This window comes from Colobus angolensis, unplaced genomic scaffold (genome assembly GCF_000951035.1).
Source record: "Colobus angolensis palliatus isolate OR3802 unplaced genomic scaffold, Cang.pa_1.0 Scaffold1, whole genome shotgun sequence".
Taxonomy (NCBI): Eukaryota; Metazoa; Chordata; class Mammalia; order Primates; family Cercopithecidae; genus Colobus; species Colobus angolensis.
Window position 1 is genome coordinate 1,323,704 of NW_012110918.1, and position 13,886 is coordinate 1,337,589.

Consider the following 13,886-nt stretch of genomic DNA (forward strand, 5'->3'; position numbering starts at 1 on the left):
AGTGGGTACAGCACAGAATGTTATCTGTGGTGGGAGAGACAGTTAAGAAAGGTAGAAGATATCAATTCACACCCATTACAATGGTTATTATAAACAGTGTTAGCAAATGATGGCACTGCCGCTGGGAATATAAAAGGATGCAGGTGCTATGGAATTTGTATGGCAGTTCCTTGAAAAATTAAAAATAGAATTATCATATCAACCAATTTCTACTTCAGAGTATATACCTGAAACAACCGAAAGCAGAAACTAGAACAGATACTTACATACCCATGTTCACGAAAACATTATTCATAATAGTCAAAAGGTGGAAGCAACCCAAGTGTCTGTCCACTGGCCGATGAATAGATGAACAAATGGGATATATACATACAATGGAATATTGTTCATTTTTAAGAGGAAATTCTGACACATGCTACAATGTGGATGAACTTGAAGACATTACGCTAAGTGAAATAAGTCAGCCATAAAAGAACTACTACTATATGATTCCATTCATAGCAGGCACCCTAGAGCAATGGTCCCCAGCCTTTTTGGCACAGGTTTCATGGAAAACAACATTTCCACAGGATGGAGGTAGAAGGATGGTTTTGGGATGAAACGGTTCCACCTCAGATCATCAGGAAGTAGCTCACCAGCTGCTCACTTCCTGCTGTGCAGCCTGGTTCCTAACAGGCCACAGACCGGTACCGGTCTGCAGCCCAGGGGCTGGGGATCCCTGCCCTAGAGCATCAAATACATAGAGACAGGAAGTAAATGATGGTTGCCAGGGCATAGGGGGAGAGAAAATGGGAGTTATTGTTCAGTGGGCACAGGTTTAGTTTTACAAAAAAAAAAAATTCTGGAGACAGACAGTGGTGATGGTTGCACAACAATTTAAACGTACTTAACACCACTGAACTGTATAGTAAAAACATAGTTATCATAACTTAAAATTAATTAATTAAAATAAATATGTAAGAAAGAAAAACAAGGAAAGGTACAGAAGGGAAATGAAATTATGCAAATCTTTGACCAGACAACTAGGAAGCTGTGGCAACTTCATTTTTTCTTGGGCTACAGCACTTTGTAAGTTTTTGAGCAAGGGAAGAAATGTCATTAGCTCACAATCTACCCCTTCCAGAAAGTTCTGCTGGATTCTGCCTGTTGACCCCAGATGTCAGACACCTCTCTGCATTTCCCAGGGCAGGCAGTCCAGCGTATCTAGATGATGGCCCTTATTTCTGTTCAATGTGATCACAGTTTGTTCCATCATCCCTGCCCCATCAAAATTCATCTCCTTGAGGGGAGGGGCTATTTTTATATTACCAGTGCCTAAGTCAGCTCAGCAATGAGGTTTATTTTTTCAGCAAGATCCTTATGTCAGGACAGAGGTGGTCTTGTTCTTACCTTCTTCTGTTTGAGGTTAGATTTTCCTGTATCCCTCAGAGGCCTCAAACTTCCTGCCTGCTCTGTCTTGGGGACATTACCATTCTCTTCTTTCATCTCTATCAGTCTCAGGGCTTGGTTTTCCTTGACAAATGGATGGTCTAAACTCAGAGAAGCCCACATCTTCGTTGACCCCCATTAAGATCTCAGAAGCAGTGATGAGAACCCTCGGTGCAAGCTGTAGGGTAGGCAGAACTTCTAACGAGAAGGTAGTGAGAGCACAGCCTCCCTCCCCTGATAGAAAGGCGACTTGGGCCCAGAGGGTTAGAGTCTCTGAGATTCCCCACCACAATCTCTTAGGTGGGGGTGAGGTGAGATAGTGACATCACAACCACACTGCTTTGCTCAGTTTCTGATGTCAGCTAATGTCATGCCAGGGCTAAAGGGCCAGCACATCCCTCTTTGTGATTCTGGTCTCCCAGGGGCAGAAAATAGGAAGCAGGCTAAAGATGCCCTAGGACTTACAGACAAGGCAATAGTATGACGAAAGCCTGACTTCTGTGCATCACTGTTCAGCTTATAGCATGCACAGTAGAGAACATTTAGGAATACAGAAAAATATAATTGAAAATTCACATATCCCATCTCACAGAGAAACGAACTAGCATATTTCTTTCCATGTTTTCCAGTGTGTAAGTGTGATGATTAATACTGAGTATCAACTTGACTGGAATGAAGGATTCAAAGTATTGTTCCTGGGTGTCTCTGTGAGGGTGTTGCCAAAGGAGATTGACATTTGAGTCAGTGGACTGGGAGAGGCAGATCAACCCTCAGTCTTGGTGGGCACCATCTAATCAGCTGCCTGCATGGCTAGAATAAGGCAGGCAGAAGAAGGTGGAAAGAGTAGACCTGCTGAGTCTTCTGGCCTTCACCTTTCTGCCATGCTGGATGCTTCCTGCCCTTGAACATCAGACTCCAAGTTCTTTAGCTTTTGGAGTCTTGGACTTACACCAGTGGCTTGCCAGGGGCTCTCAGGCCTTCAGCTGCAGACTGAAGGCTGCACTGTTGGCTTCCTCACTTTTGAGGTTTAGGGACTTGGACTGGCTTCCCCGCTCCTCAGCTTGCCAAAGGCCCATTGTGGGACTTTACCTTGTGAGTCAATACTCCTTAATAAACTCCCCTTCATCTATACATCTATCCTATTAGTTCTGTCCCTCTAGAGAACTCTGACTAATACACTAAGCTTATCTATGGCTTACTTTCTTGCTCTCATGCCCCCTATCAAATCCATCAGAAAATCATATTTACTCTTAAAGTATATTTTTAAAATATATCCAGAATATGATCACCTCCCCAGCTACCCTTCTGGTCTAAGCCACCAACATTTCCTCTCATCTGGATTACCAAAATTACCTTCTCATTGGTTTCCCACCTTTGTTCTCATGAAGCTAGAATGATCTTTTAAAGCCTAAGTCAGATCATGTCCCTTCATGGCATAATTCCCTCTTACTCTCTCATTACTCAGAGTTAAAGTCAAAGTCATTGGAACAGCCTCAAAGGCCCTATATGACCAGGCCTTGGGATGCCTCTAATGTCATTTCCAACTCACTCCCCCTTGTCCACTATGTTCTTGTCACACTGGCTTCCTTAAATCCCCTAGCCATGCCAGCCATGCTCTTGCATTAGGGTGTCTGCACTAGCTCTTCCCTCTATCAGCAATTTCTTCCTCCAAATATCAACATGCCTCACTCAACTCCTTCATCTTTGTTTGAATGTTACCTCCTTGATGAAGCCAGCTTTGGTCACACTATATAAATGGTCCCAGTCCTGGTACTCCAGAGTCTCCCTGAATCTTCTCTATCATTTCCTTTTCAATAGCACTTTGATACTTTTAAAAAATTCTATGTAAGTTACTTATGTGGCATGTTCATGGCTAACAATGTCTCTCTCCTACTAGAATGAACTCAGAGGGGAAAGGAATATATGCGATTTTGCTCACTGCTATATCCTAAGTGCCTAGGGCCATTGTACAAAAATTAGGCACAAAATGCTGAAAGCAATGAGTGTGTGACATTCGTCTGTTAACTGTTCCCCAGTATCTGCTCTTCATTTCTTTTCAAAATAGTCTCCCTGCAACTTTTAGCACAGTGCATGTAAACAGGTCCCTGCTGCCCCAGGTGTGGCCCTGGGACTGTTTTCTCCAGTAAAATGTCAGAATGATATGTGCAACTTCCATGGCAATTCCCTACAAGGAAATATTTGTCTTCCTAACCTTTTTCCTCTCTTCCTGCTGGTTAAGAAATGGTGTCCATTGGAACAGTAGCCTTTAAAGCAGAGATGGAGACAGCATGTTGAGGATGACAGAGGAATCTCATTAGTCAGTCTAGGTTCCTAAATGACCTCATGAAAGAACCATCTGATCCTAGCCCTGGGCAATCCTAATACATCTGGATTGTTATGCATAACAGAAATAAACTTTCTTATTTAATTTCTCCACTGCATTTTGGGGTTCCCTCTTACAGTAACTTAGGTTTACTCTAACTAGTATATAAAGGAACACAAAATAATTTTTCTTTTTTGATTTATCAGTAGAGTGATTTATACTATTAATAATAGTGCTCCTAATATCAAACCATCTTTGCATTCCTGGAATAAAATCCATGTGATTATGATGTATGGTATTTTAAATGTGCTACTAGATTCTCCTGCCTAATATTTAGTTTTTTACAATATTCAAAAGTGAGATTAATGTGTTTTTAGAGAGTTTTTTTTTCAGTTTGACATTGATGTTATGCTAACTAAGGAATAGACTACTAGGTCAAAAGATACGGATCTTTTTAGGGTTCACAATATAGATAACCAAAGGCTTTCAGGAAGGTTGTACCAATTTATATTCCCACCAATAGCATTTTACAGTGTTTATTCACTGCACCCTAGGCATTTTGGTATTATTAATTTAAAATGATGCTTGGTATTACTTAAACTAATTTACTTTTTCAATATATTAAAAAATAGTATGTCTTAATTAGCATTTTATTTATTACTAGTGAGAATGAAGAGGTTTATTTAAGCCAACTACACTTTTAGTGGTCATGTACTTTCTATTTATTTATTTATTTTTACCACATCCCATAATGTATTCAATTTAGTTAAATTTCTCATACAGTTTCCATTTTTAATTTACTTAATCTGTACAAAGCTGGATCAGGCAAACCAGGCCCATAGAGAATTTTTTTTTCCATTATGAATAAGGGTTAGAACCAGACCTGACTCTCAACCCAGAACTCTTCCACTGTACTAGACCCATAATATATCTCTGCAGCTTTATGCCCATCAGCTCATTCTATTGTCCTCCCCTCAAAGAAAGTCTAAACATAGGAGCTGGGAGTCTGAAATAAGAGGCTCTGTTCCTTTATCCCAACATCCCTGAGTCTCTCAACAAAGACAAAATAAGTTTGGTTCTAAGTGCATAAAATGCTATTTGAAATGTTGATGTGATGTGGAAAAAACATCAGAAAGGCTGCTTGGAATAATATTAAAATAATTACAGTCTAGCTATCTATGACCTACTGTCAAAAAAGCATGAATTTAAAATATACATAATGACCACAATGATATTCTACAATTAAAGTACAAAAAACATAAAAAGAAAAGGTGCATCTTTTACATAAAAAGTACTCTTATACATATAACTTAGCATGAAAGCTGGGACATATTTAACAGTGAAAGGGATAGCAGGAAATGCTAAATCACACAAGATACTGGGACAACAGGTAAAAGTGAGAATGTTTTGGTCAAATCAAGATGTATACACACCCTATTAATGGTAACATATCAAAGTAGTACCATAAGTAATTATTTCTGTTCTTATTTGTAATCATTTCTTCACTGATAAAGATCCTAGTGAAATATATTTTTTCATTTTATTAACTTTAGTGTTATAAAAAACAAATGCACTGTCCAATTAGGCTATTACAAATTTATCCATGAAGTTGAAAGGATCAAAAGATTTACACAGGCAAAGACTGGGAGTGACATTAGCAAGATGGTAGAATAGATTGTCTGGCATCACTCCTGTCACAAAAATGTAACTAAAAACTATCCAAAGACAAGAATACCATCCTGAGTTCACCAGAACTTGGAGGAGAAGCAGAGAAACTTCCTGGGCCCACAGAATCGAGAGAAGCCATGACTGGTAAGAGAAATATTCATGTTGGACTGTGCTGCCCTCTCCAACAAGCCATCATAATATCCCTCACACAAAATTTCTCTAGATTCAGTTTCCAGGGTAAGAGGTTGTAGACATTAGATCTCCTCAACAGTCTGGGAATCTTCACATGAAGACCATTCTGGTCTTGTCCCACAGGAACTAATGGAAATGCCAGGAATACTAAACCAACTGGGGTGAATTGGGGACAAACAGCCGGCACTGATTACATGAACTAGTACATGGATCTTGGCAGCTACTCTGTACTTCAATCAGTGGGGAAGCCATATAAAAGAGACTGGTTGGTGCTGTATTGCTGCAGGGGGCAGAATCTGTGGGAAGACTCAAATTCCTGGCTAGATTTTTCCACAAACCCTAAGTGCTCTATGGAGCCTTACCCTGACCCAGAAACAACCAAAAGGTTGGGATTAAGTTCTGGTGCCTGCTTAAGCCTTCCTTACACTGGAAAACAATGGCAGGTCAGCAAGGTAGTTCAAAGGCAATGTTTAACTTCCAATGCTCACGATAAGTCTTCCCCAGACCAGAAAACAATGGCAGGCAGTGATTTTGTTTCAGAGAAGCATTTAAGTTCTTGAGTTCACCATAAATCTTCCCCACACTAGAAAAAAATGGCAGGGCAATGAGTTAGTTCCAGTGCAGTGTTAGTTCCAATGCTCACTATAAGTCTTCCCCAGAATGGGAAGTAACAACAGGCCAGCATTTAACTTCTGAAGCTAAGTAGTAAAGGTCTGATACCACCAAAGAACATGTGCATAAACTGGAGGAGGTGGATGTCTCCTCAAATATGCATCCATCAACATGAAGTTGCAAGGATTGTGAAAACTCAGGGGAATATGACACCACCAAAAGAAACTAACAATAGACTCAGAAGAGTTGACGAACTGTGAAATATCAGATAATTTAGAATAATATTTTTAAAGAATTTCAGAAAATCACAAGCAAATATGGATAGAAAACTAAAAGAAATTTGGAAAACAATCAGGAACAAACTGAGAAATTTGACAAGGAAATTGAAATAAATAAAAAACCAAATAAAAATATAAGAAGAGATAATACAATAATAGAACTGAAAAACTCTATTGAAAGTTTCAACAGCAGACTTGACAAAACATAGGAAAGAATTAGCGAGCCTAAAGACAGAACATATGAAATTACTCACAGAAGGCAAGAGGATAAAGAAAATGAGTGAAGAAAGCTTACAAGATTTATAGGGAAAACAACAGAATAAACATTCTTCTCCTTGCCACACAGAACATACTCTAAAATTGATGACATAATTGGACAAAAAACAATCCTCGGCAAAGGCAAAAGAAAGGAAATCATACTAAACACATTGTTGTACCACAGTGTAATAAAAATAGAAGGCAAGACTAAGAATATCACTCAAAATCATGTAATTACATGGAAATTAAACAACATGCTCCTGAATGACTTTTGGGTAAATAATGAAATTAAGGCAGAAATCAAGAAGTTCTTTGAAACTAATGAAAGCAAAGATACAACATACCAGAATCTCTGGGACATAGCTAAGGCAGTGTTAAGGGGGAAATTATACAGAGCACTAAATGTCCACATCAAAAAGTTGGAAAGATCTCAACCTAACATTATAACAGAAAGGCTTAGAGAAGCAAGAACAAATCAACCTCAAAGCTAGCAGAAGAGAAGAAATAACCAAAACGAGAGCTGAAATGAAGGAAACTGAGACACAAAAAGCCATTCAAAAGATCAATGAATTCAGGAGTTTGTTTTTTGAAAAACAAACAAACTAATAAGATAGATAGGCCACTAGCTAGACTAATAAAGAAGAAAGAGAGAAGATCCAAATAAGCACAATTAGAAATGACTAAGGGAATGTTACCACTGAGCCCACAGAAATAAAAATAACCATCAGAAACTCCTATGGACACCCCTATGCATACAAACTAGAACACCTAGAAGAGATGAATCAATTCCTGGACACATACATCCTGCCAAGACTTAACCAAGAAGAAATTTATTTCATGAACAGACCAATAACAAACTCCAAAATCGAATCAGTAATAAATAGCCTAACAAACAAAAAAACTCCAGGACCTGATGGATTGACAGCCAAATTCTACCAGATATACAAAGAAGAGCTGCTACCATTCCTACTGAAACTATTCCAAAAAATTGAGGAGGAGAGACTCCTCCCCAACTCATTCTATGAGGCCAGCACCATCCTGATACCAAAACCTGGAACAGACACACACACAAAAAAACACACAGAAAAGAAAACTTCAGGCCAATGCACTTGATGAACATTGTTGCAAAAATCCTCAACAAAATACTGGCAAACTGAATCCAGCAGCACATCAAAAAGCTAATCCACCATGATCAAGTAGACTTCATCCCCAGAATGCAAGGTTGGTTCAACATACACAAATCAATGAATGTGATTCATCACATAAACAGAACTACAGACAAAAACCACATGATTATCTCAGTAGATGCAAAAAAAAAAGGCTTTCAGTAAAATTCAACACCCCTTCATGTTAAAAACTCTAAATAAACCAGGCATTAAAGGAACATACCTCAAAATAATAAGAGCCATCTCTAACAAACCTACCACCATTATGCTGAATGGGTAAAAGCTGGAAGCATTTCCTTGAAAACCAAAAAAAGACAAGAATTCCCTCTCACCACTCCTATTCACCATAGTATTGGAAGTCCTAGCCAGAGCAATCAGGCAAGAGACAGAAATAAAGGACATCCAATTAAGAAAAGAGGAAGTCAAACTTTCTGTTGGCAGACGTGATTCTATATCTAGAAAATCCTATAGTTTCAGCCCCAAAGCTCCTTCAGCTGATAAAAAACTTCAGCAAAGTTTTAGGATGCAAAATCAATGTACAAAAATCACTAGTATTCCTATACACCAGCAACAGTCAAGCCAAGAGCAAACCAGAAAGCAATCCATTCACAATTGTCACAAAAAGAATAAAATACATAATATACCTAGGAATACAGCTAACCACGGAGGTAAAAAGTCTCTACAATGAGAATTACAAAACACTGCTCAAAGAAATCAGAGAAGACACAAACAAATGGAAAAACATCCCATGCTCATGGACTGGAAGAATCAATATCATTAAAATGGCCAAAGCAATTTATAGATTCAACGCTATACCTACCAAACTGCCAATGACATTTTTCACACAATTAGAAAAAACTATTTCAAAATTCATATGAAACCAAATAGAGCCTGAATAGCCCAAGCAATGCTAAGTAAAGAGAACAAAGCTGGAAGAATCACCTTACTCAACTTCAAAGTATACTACAGAGCTATATTAACCAAAACAGCCTGGTACTGGTACAAAAACAGACACATAGACCAATGAAACAGTACAGAAAGCCCAGAAATAAGGCTACACATTTACAACCACTTGATCTTTGACAAAGATGACAAAAATAAGCAACAGGGAAAAGACTCCCTATTCAATGAATGGTATTGGGATAACTGGCTAGCTGTATGCATAAGACTGAAGCTGAATCCCTTCCTTACACTATAAACAAAAATCAACTCAAGAATAATTAAAGACTTAAATGTAAAACCTAAAACTATAAAAATGCTGGAAGACAATCTAAGCAATACCATCCTGGACATAGGAACAGGCAAAGATTTCATGACAAAGACACCAAAAGCAATCACAACAAAAAGAAAAGTTGACAAGTAGGCTCTAATGAAACTTAAGAGCTTCTGCACAGCAAAAGAAACTATCAACAGAGTAAACACACAGCCTACAGAATGGGAAAAAATATTTGCAAACTATGCATCTGACAAAGGTCTAATATCCAGCATCTATAAGGAACATAAACAAATTTACAAGAGAAAAACAAACAATCCCCTTAAAAAGTGGGAAAGGACATGGACAGACACTTCTCAAAAGAAGACATACATGTGGCCAACAAGTATAGGGGAAAAAGCTCAATATCACTGATCATTAGAAAAATGTAAATTAAAACAACAATGAGATACCATCTCACACCAATCAGAATGGCTATTAGTAAAAAGTCAAAAAATGACAGATGCTGGCAAGGGTGTGGAGAAAATGGAACACTTATACATTATCAGTGGGAGTGTAAGTTAGTTCAACCATTGTGGAAAGCAGTATGGTTATTCCTCAAAGACCTGAAAACAGAACTACCATTCAACCCAGAAAACCCATTACCAGGTGTATACCCAGAGGAATATAAATCATTCTACCATAAAGACACATGTACATGAATGTCCACTGCAGCACTATTCACAATAGCAAAGACATAGACCACCTAAATGTTCATCAGTGACAAACTGGATAAAGACAATGAGGTACATATATACTATGGAATACTATGCAGCCATAAAAGAATGAGATCATATCTTTTATGGGAACATGGATGGAGCTGGAGTATATTATCCTTAGAATAGAAACAGGAACAGAAAACCAAAGACCACATGTTCTCACTTGTAAGTAGTGGCTAAATGATGTTACCGATGCAACAAACCTTCACATGTACCCCCAAACCTAAAATAAAATTAAAAAAAAGACTTATAAGACATCATCAAGTAAATGAATCTCCACATAACAGAAATTCCCAAGACAGAAAAAGGTCCACAAAGTATATTTTTAAAAAACGATGACTGAAAATTTCCCAAATCCCAAGAAAAATTATATCATCCAGGCACAGGAAGAAGTAATCAATCAAATTTAACACAAAGAAATGATAAATGTTTGAGGTGTTGGCTATCCTGATTACCCTGATTTGATCACAACACATCGCAAGAATGTATAAAAATCTCACACATATCTGATAAATATGTACAATTCTTAAATATCAATATAAATGTTTTAAAGGTTTGCATAATTATCAGTAATAATCTTAAACAAACATACACACAACAAAAAACAAACCAAAAAAATCTCCCCAGACCTAAACTGTATGTGCATGCACGTACACACACACACACACACACACACACACAGAGACTTAGGGCACAAATATCTGCTTATTTTACTCACTCCCACTTCTCTCCATTTAAATATAAAACTTTGACGATAGCAAATAAGCTCTTCTACTTTCAATAACTTCCCAAGTCGAGTCACTATCTTTTGCTGTATTGACCTAAGGCATTTTCATTTATTCTAAATAGAAATTTTTTCATCACAGGGCATCCCAAAAGACAAAACCAAACACCTCTGAGGAATACAGAACTCCAATTTTTTAATGCTTCTATTAGAATACTAAAAATTAGGCTACAGAAGAACAAAGGAGGATTAATCTTGTAATTTTTAAATGCCTACTTTAAACCAATTATTTGTAACTCTAGGTTTTATTTTCAAATAACCTTAACATAAAATATACTCTCTTTTACTTTTCTCCAAGTAAAACATAGTTTGCTAGCTTCAGATAACTAGACTTTGAAGTTAAGCTATTGATTTGCTCTACTGGATTGCCAGAAAATAAAGTGCTCTTTAATGTGCAGCAGAAGGCAGAGAGAGAAAGGGGGAAAACTTCGTTGGGAAACTGTGAAAGTCATTCAGAAGGGAGCAGTCTATTTCTACCTACATCCATGACTCCACATGACATTGAGCTTTGTAGTCCCTCTCAGATAAGGATGATAGACTTTTGAACACATAAATATTCAAGCATTAATGATGATAGGTACCCCTGCATTTTTTGTTAATAAACAAATGATCCAGATATTATTCTAATATTTGTTTAGTGGACTCACTGTGATACGAGTGCCTCACGTACAAATGACATAAAGTAGGAGAGCTGGGGCTCATGTAAAAAAGGGTCTAAGGAACATCAATTTCTTCTTGTTACATAGGAGATACATAAATATGTTTAAAATATTTGATTTGGCTTGATTTGTGTATTTTGTCAAAATAACAACAAAAGTCTTAGTTTTTCTTTTTAATCATGCTAATTATTATTTTTTAAGTTTTCTTGGCTATTTTTTATTTCTTTAAATACTTATCCTACCATAGTACTCCAAACCTCAGCATCACACACTATATCCACGTAACAAACCTGCACATGTACCTCCTGAATCTAAAATGAAAGTTGAAATAAAAAAATTATTCTATAAAAAGGCTTAGTTTTTGTATAAGACAAGATTATAACCCCTGTCACATTCAAGAAAACTTTACAATTTAGGTCATTCAAAAGCACATTAATATAAACCTTAATATAAATGAACACCAATTCATCACATTCAAATTATGTACACATCCTAAGTCTTCCAAGTTATTTGTGTATTTTTTTACTTGGTAAATTAAATTATTGTTATATTTAGAGGTGCCATTATCTATTATACCAGGCTATAGCTTATATATCCAGAGGAAAATGCCAACTTTAAGTTCACCAATATTTGTGGAACATAATAAAAAATATACAGGATATTGTTGGCCAATCAATTTTATAATGCTAACCTGAGGATAACATTTAATTTAAAGTTTAAGGATATAAAACTCCACATTTTTCAGCAAAGGAAAAAGTCATGGAAAAGATGAAAGTAAAAAGAACAAAATTGAGGTTGGAAATCCATCTTAAGCCAAAATGACAATGTCTTCATAAGTTAATATTAATCCTTTAATTATAAATTTTAAAGGTTTAAGTAGTTTCTATGGCCTTAACTTTGAATAATTACACCATATGGAGCTTTTCTTAAATTTGAAAAAGATGCTGAATTGTTGCTCAAAGCCTTTTCATGACTTCAGGCTGGCAGAATTCCAGTATAATCCTTCAGACACCACTTAAAATTAGAGACCAGGAACCCAAGCTGGTAAATGCTATGTCAAAATGCTAAGAGCTTTTTACTGAGTAGAGTACGTTGTAGAAAACGTTTGATGTGCTGGTATATTTATAAATATCAAAACATGAAGCTGAAAACAACTATTTATAGTGGAGAATTTACAAAGGAAAAGATGAACAAATTAGACTAAATTTAAATAAAATGTTTGTGTATCATAAAATTAAATCATAAAAGGCAAATGCCAAAGATATCTGCCACAAAGATAAGGGTTTTATCATTCTAATATAAAAGGAGCTTATTAGATGAGCTGATGAGAAAAACAGTAGGACCCTAAAAGAAGAAAAACTGGCAAAAGACATGAACAGGCAATTTCCAGAAAATGAAATACAAATAAGTAACAGGTAAATCCACTGTAAATGTTCAATCTCTCACACTTAAAAATACAAATTAAAACAACTGTTGTTCACAAACATGTACTACAAATTAGGTAAAACTACTAATAAATCTGCAGACTAAGTAGATACTTTACTGAAGTAAATATACATTAGTATAAACTTTCTGAAATGCAATTTGACCTGTTAATTCTCCTAGGATTTCAGCCTAAAAGAATTGAAATTGAAAATGTTAACAGAAGTTTATGTATAATGATGACAATCTCCACATTAAACAATTAAAAAAAAAATCTAAATGTTTGGTTGGGTGCAGTGGCTCATGCCTATAATCACAGCAGTTTTAGGAGGTCAAGGTGGGCGGATCACCTGAGGTCAGGAGTTCAAGACCAGCCTGGCCAACATGGTGAAACGTTGTTCCTACTAAAGATACAAAAATTAGCTGGATGTGGTGGCACATGCCTGTAGTCCCAGTTACTCGGGAGGCTGAGGCAGGAGAGTCGCTTGAACGCACAAGCCAGAGGTTTCAGTGAGCCGGGATCAGGCCACTGCACTCCATCGTGGACAACAGAGCAAGACTCTATCTCAACAAACAAACAAACAAACCCCCACAAAACTAAATGTTCTAAAATAAAGAAATAACACAATTAATTATATCTGGCTGGGCGCAGTGGCTCACGCCTGTAATCCCAGCCCTTGAGGAGGTCGAGACAGGTGGATCACGAAGTCAGGAGATCAAGACCATCCTGGCCAACATGATGAAACCCTGTCTCTACTAAAATACAAAAAATTAGCCAGGCATGGTGGCACGTGCCTGTAGTCCCAGCTACTAGGAAGGCTGAGGCAGGGGACTCGCTTGAACCCGAGAGGCAGAGGTTGCAGTGAGCCAAGATTGCGACACTGCACTCCAGCCTGGCGACAGAGCAAGACTCCGTCTCAAAAAAAAAAATTATGTTTTATCAAAGGCCGGATGAGGTGGCTCACACCTGTCATCCCAGAACTTTGGAAGGCCAAGGCGGGGTGGATCACTTGAGGTCAGGAGTTCAAGGCCAGCCTGATCAACATGGAGAAAACCTGTCTCTACTAAAATACAAAATTAGCCGGGTATGGTGGCACATGCCTCTAATCCCAGCTACTCGGGAGG

The 13,886-nt window shown here is 37.4% G+C and overlaps 1 protein-coding gene across 3 annotated transcripts in view; it reads right to left on the reverse strand.

The window, feature by feature from the left end:
• Positions 1 to 13,886, reverse strand: part of CEP112 (centrosomal protein 112kDa) — a 567,477-nt gene that overhangs the window by 189,998 nt on the left and 363,593 nt on the right. The window contains exon 1 of one of the 3 annotated variants that reach the window (XM_011945463.1): positions 1,390 to 1,795. The exons of the other annotated variants lie outside the window; for them this stretch is intronic. Coding sequence (XP_011800853.1) covers positions 1,390 to 1,551 — 162 coding nt within the window. The 5' untranslated portion in view covers positions 1,552 to 1,795. Of the gene's footprint in view, positions 1 to 1,389; positions 1,796 to 13,886 lie in introns of those variants that run through there. 3 annotated transcript variants of the gene reach the window in all.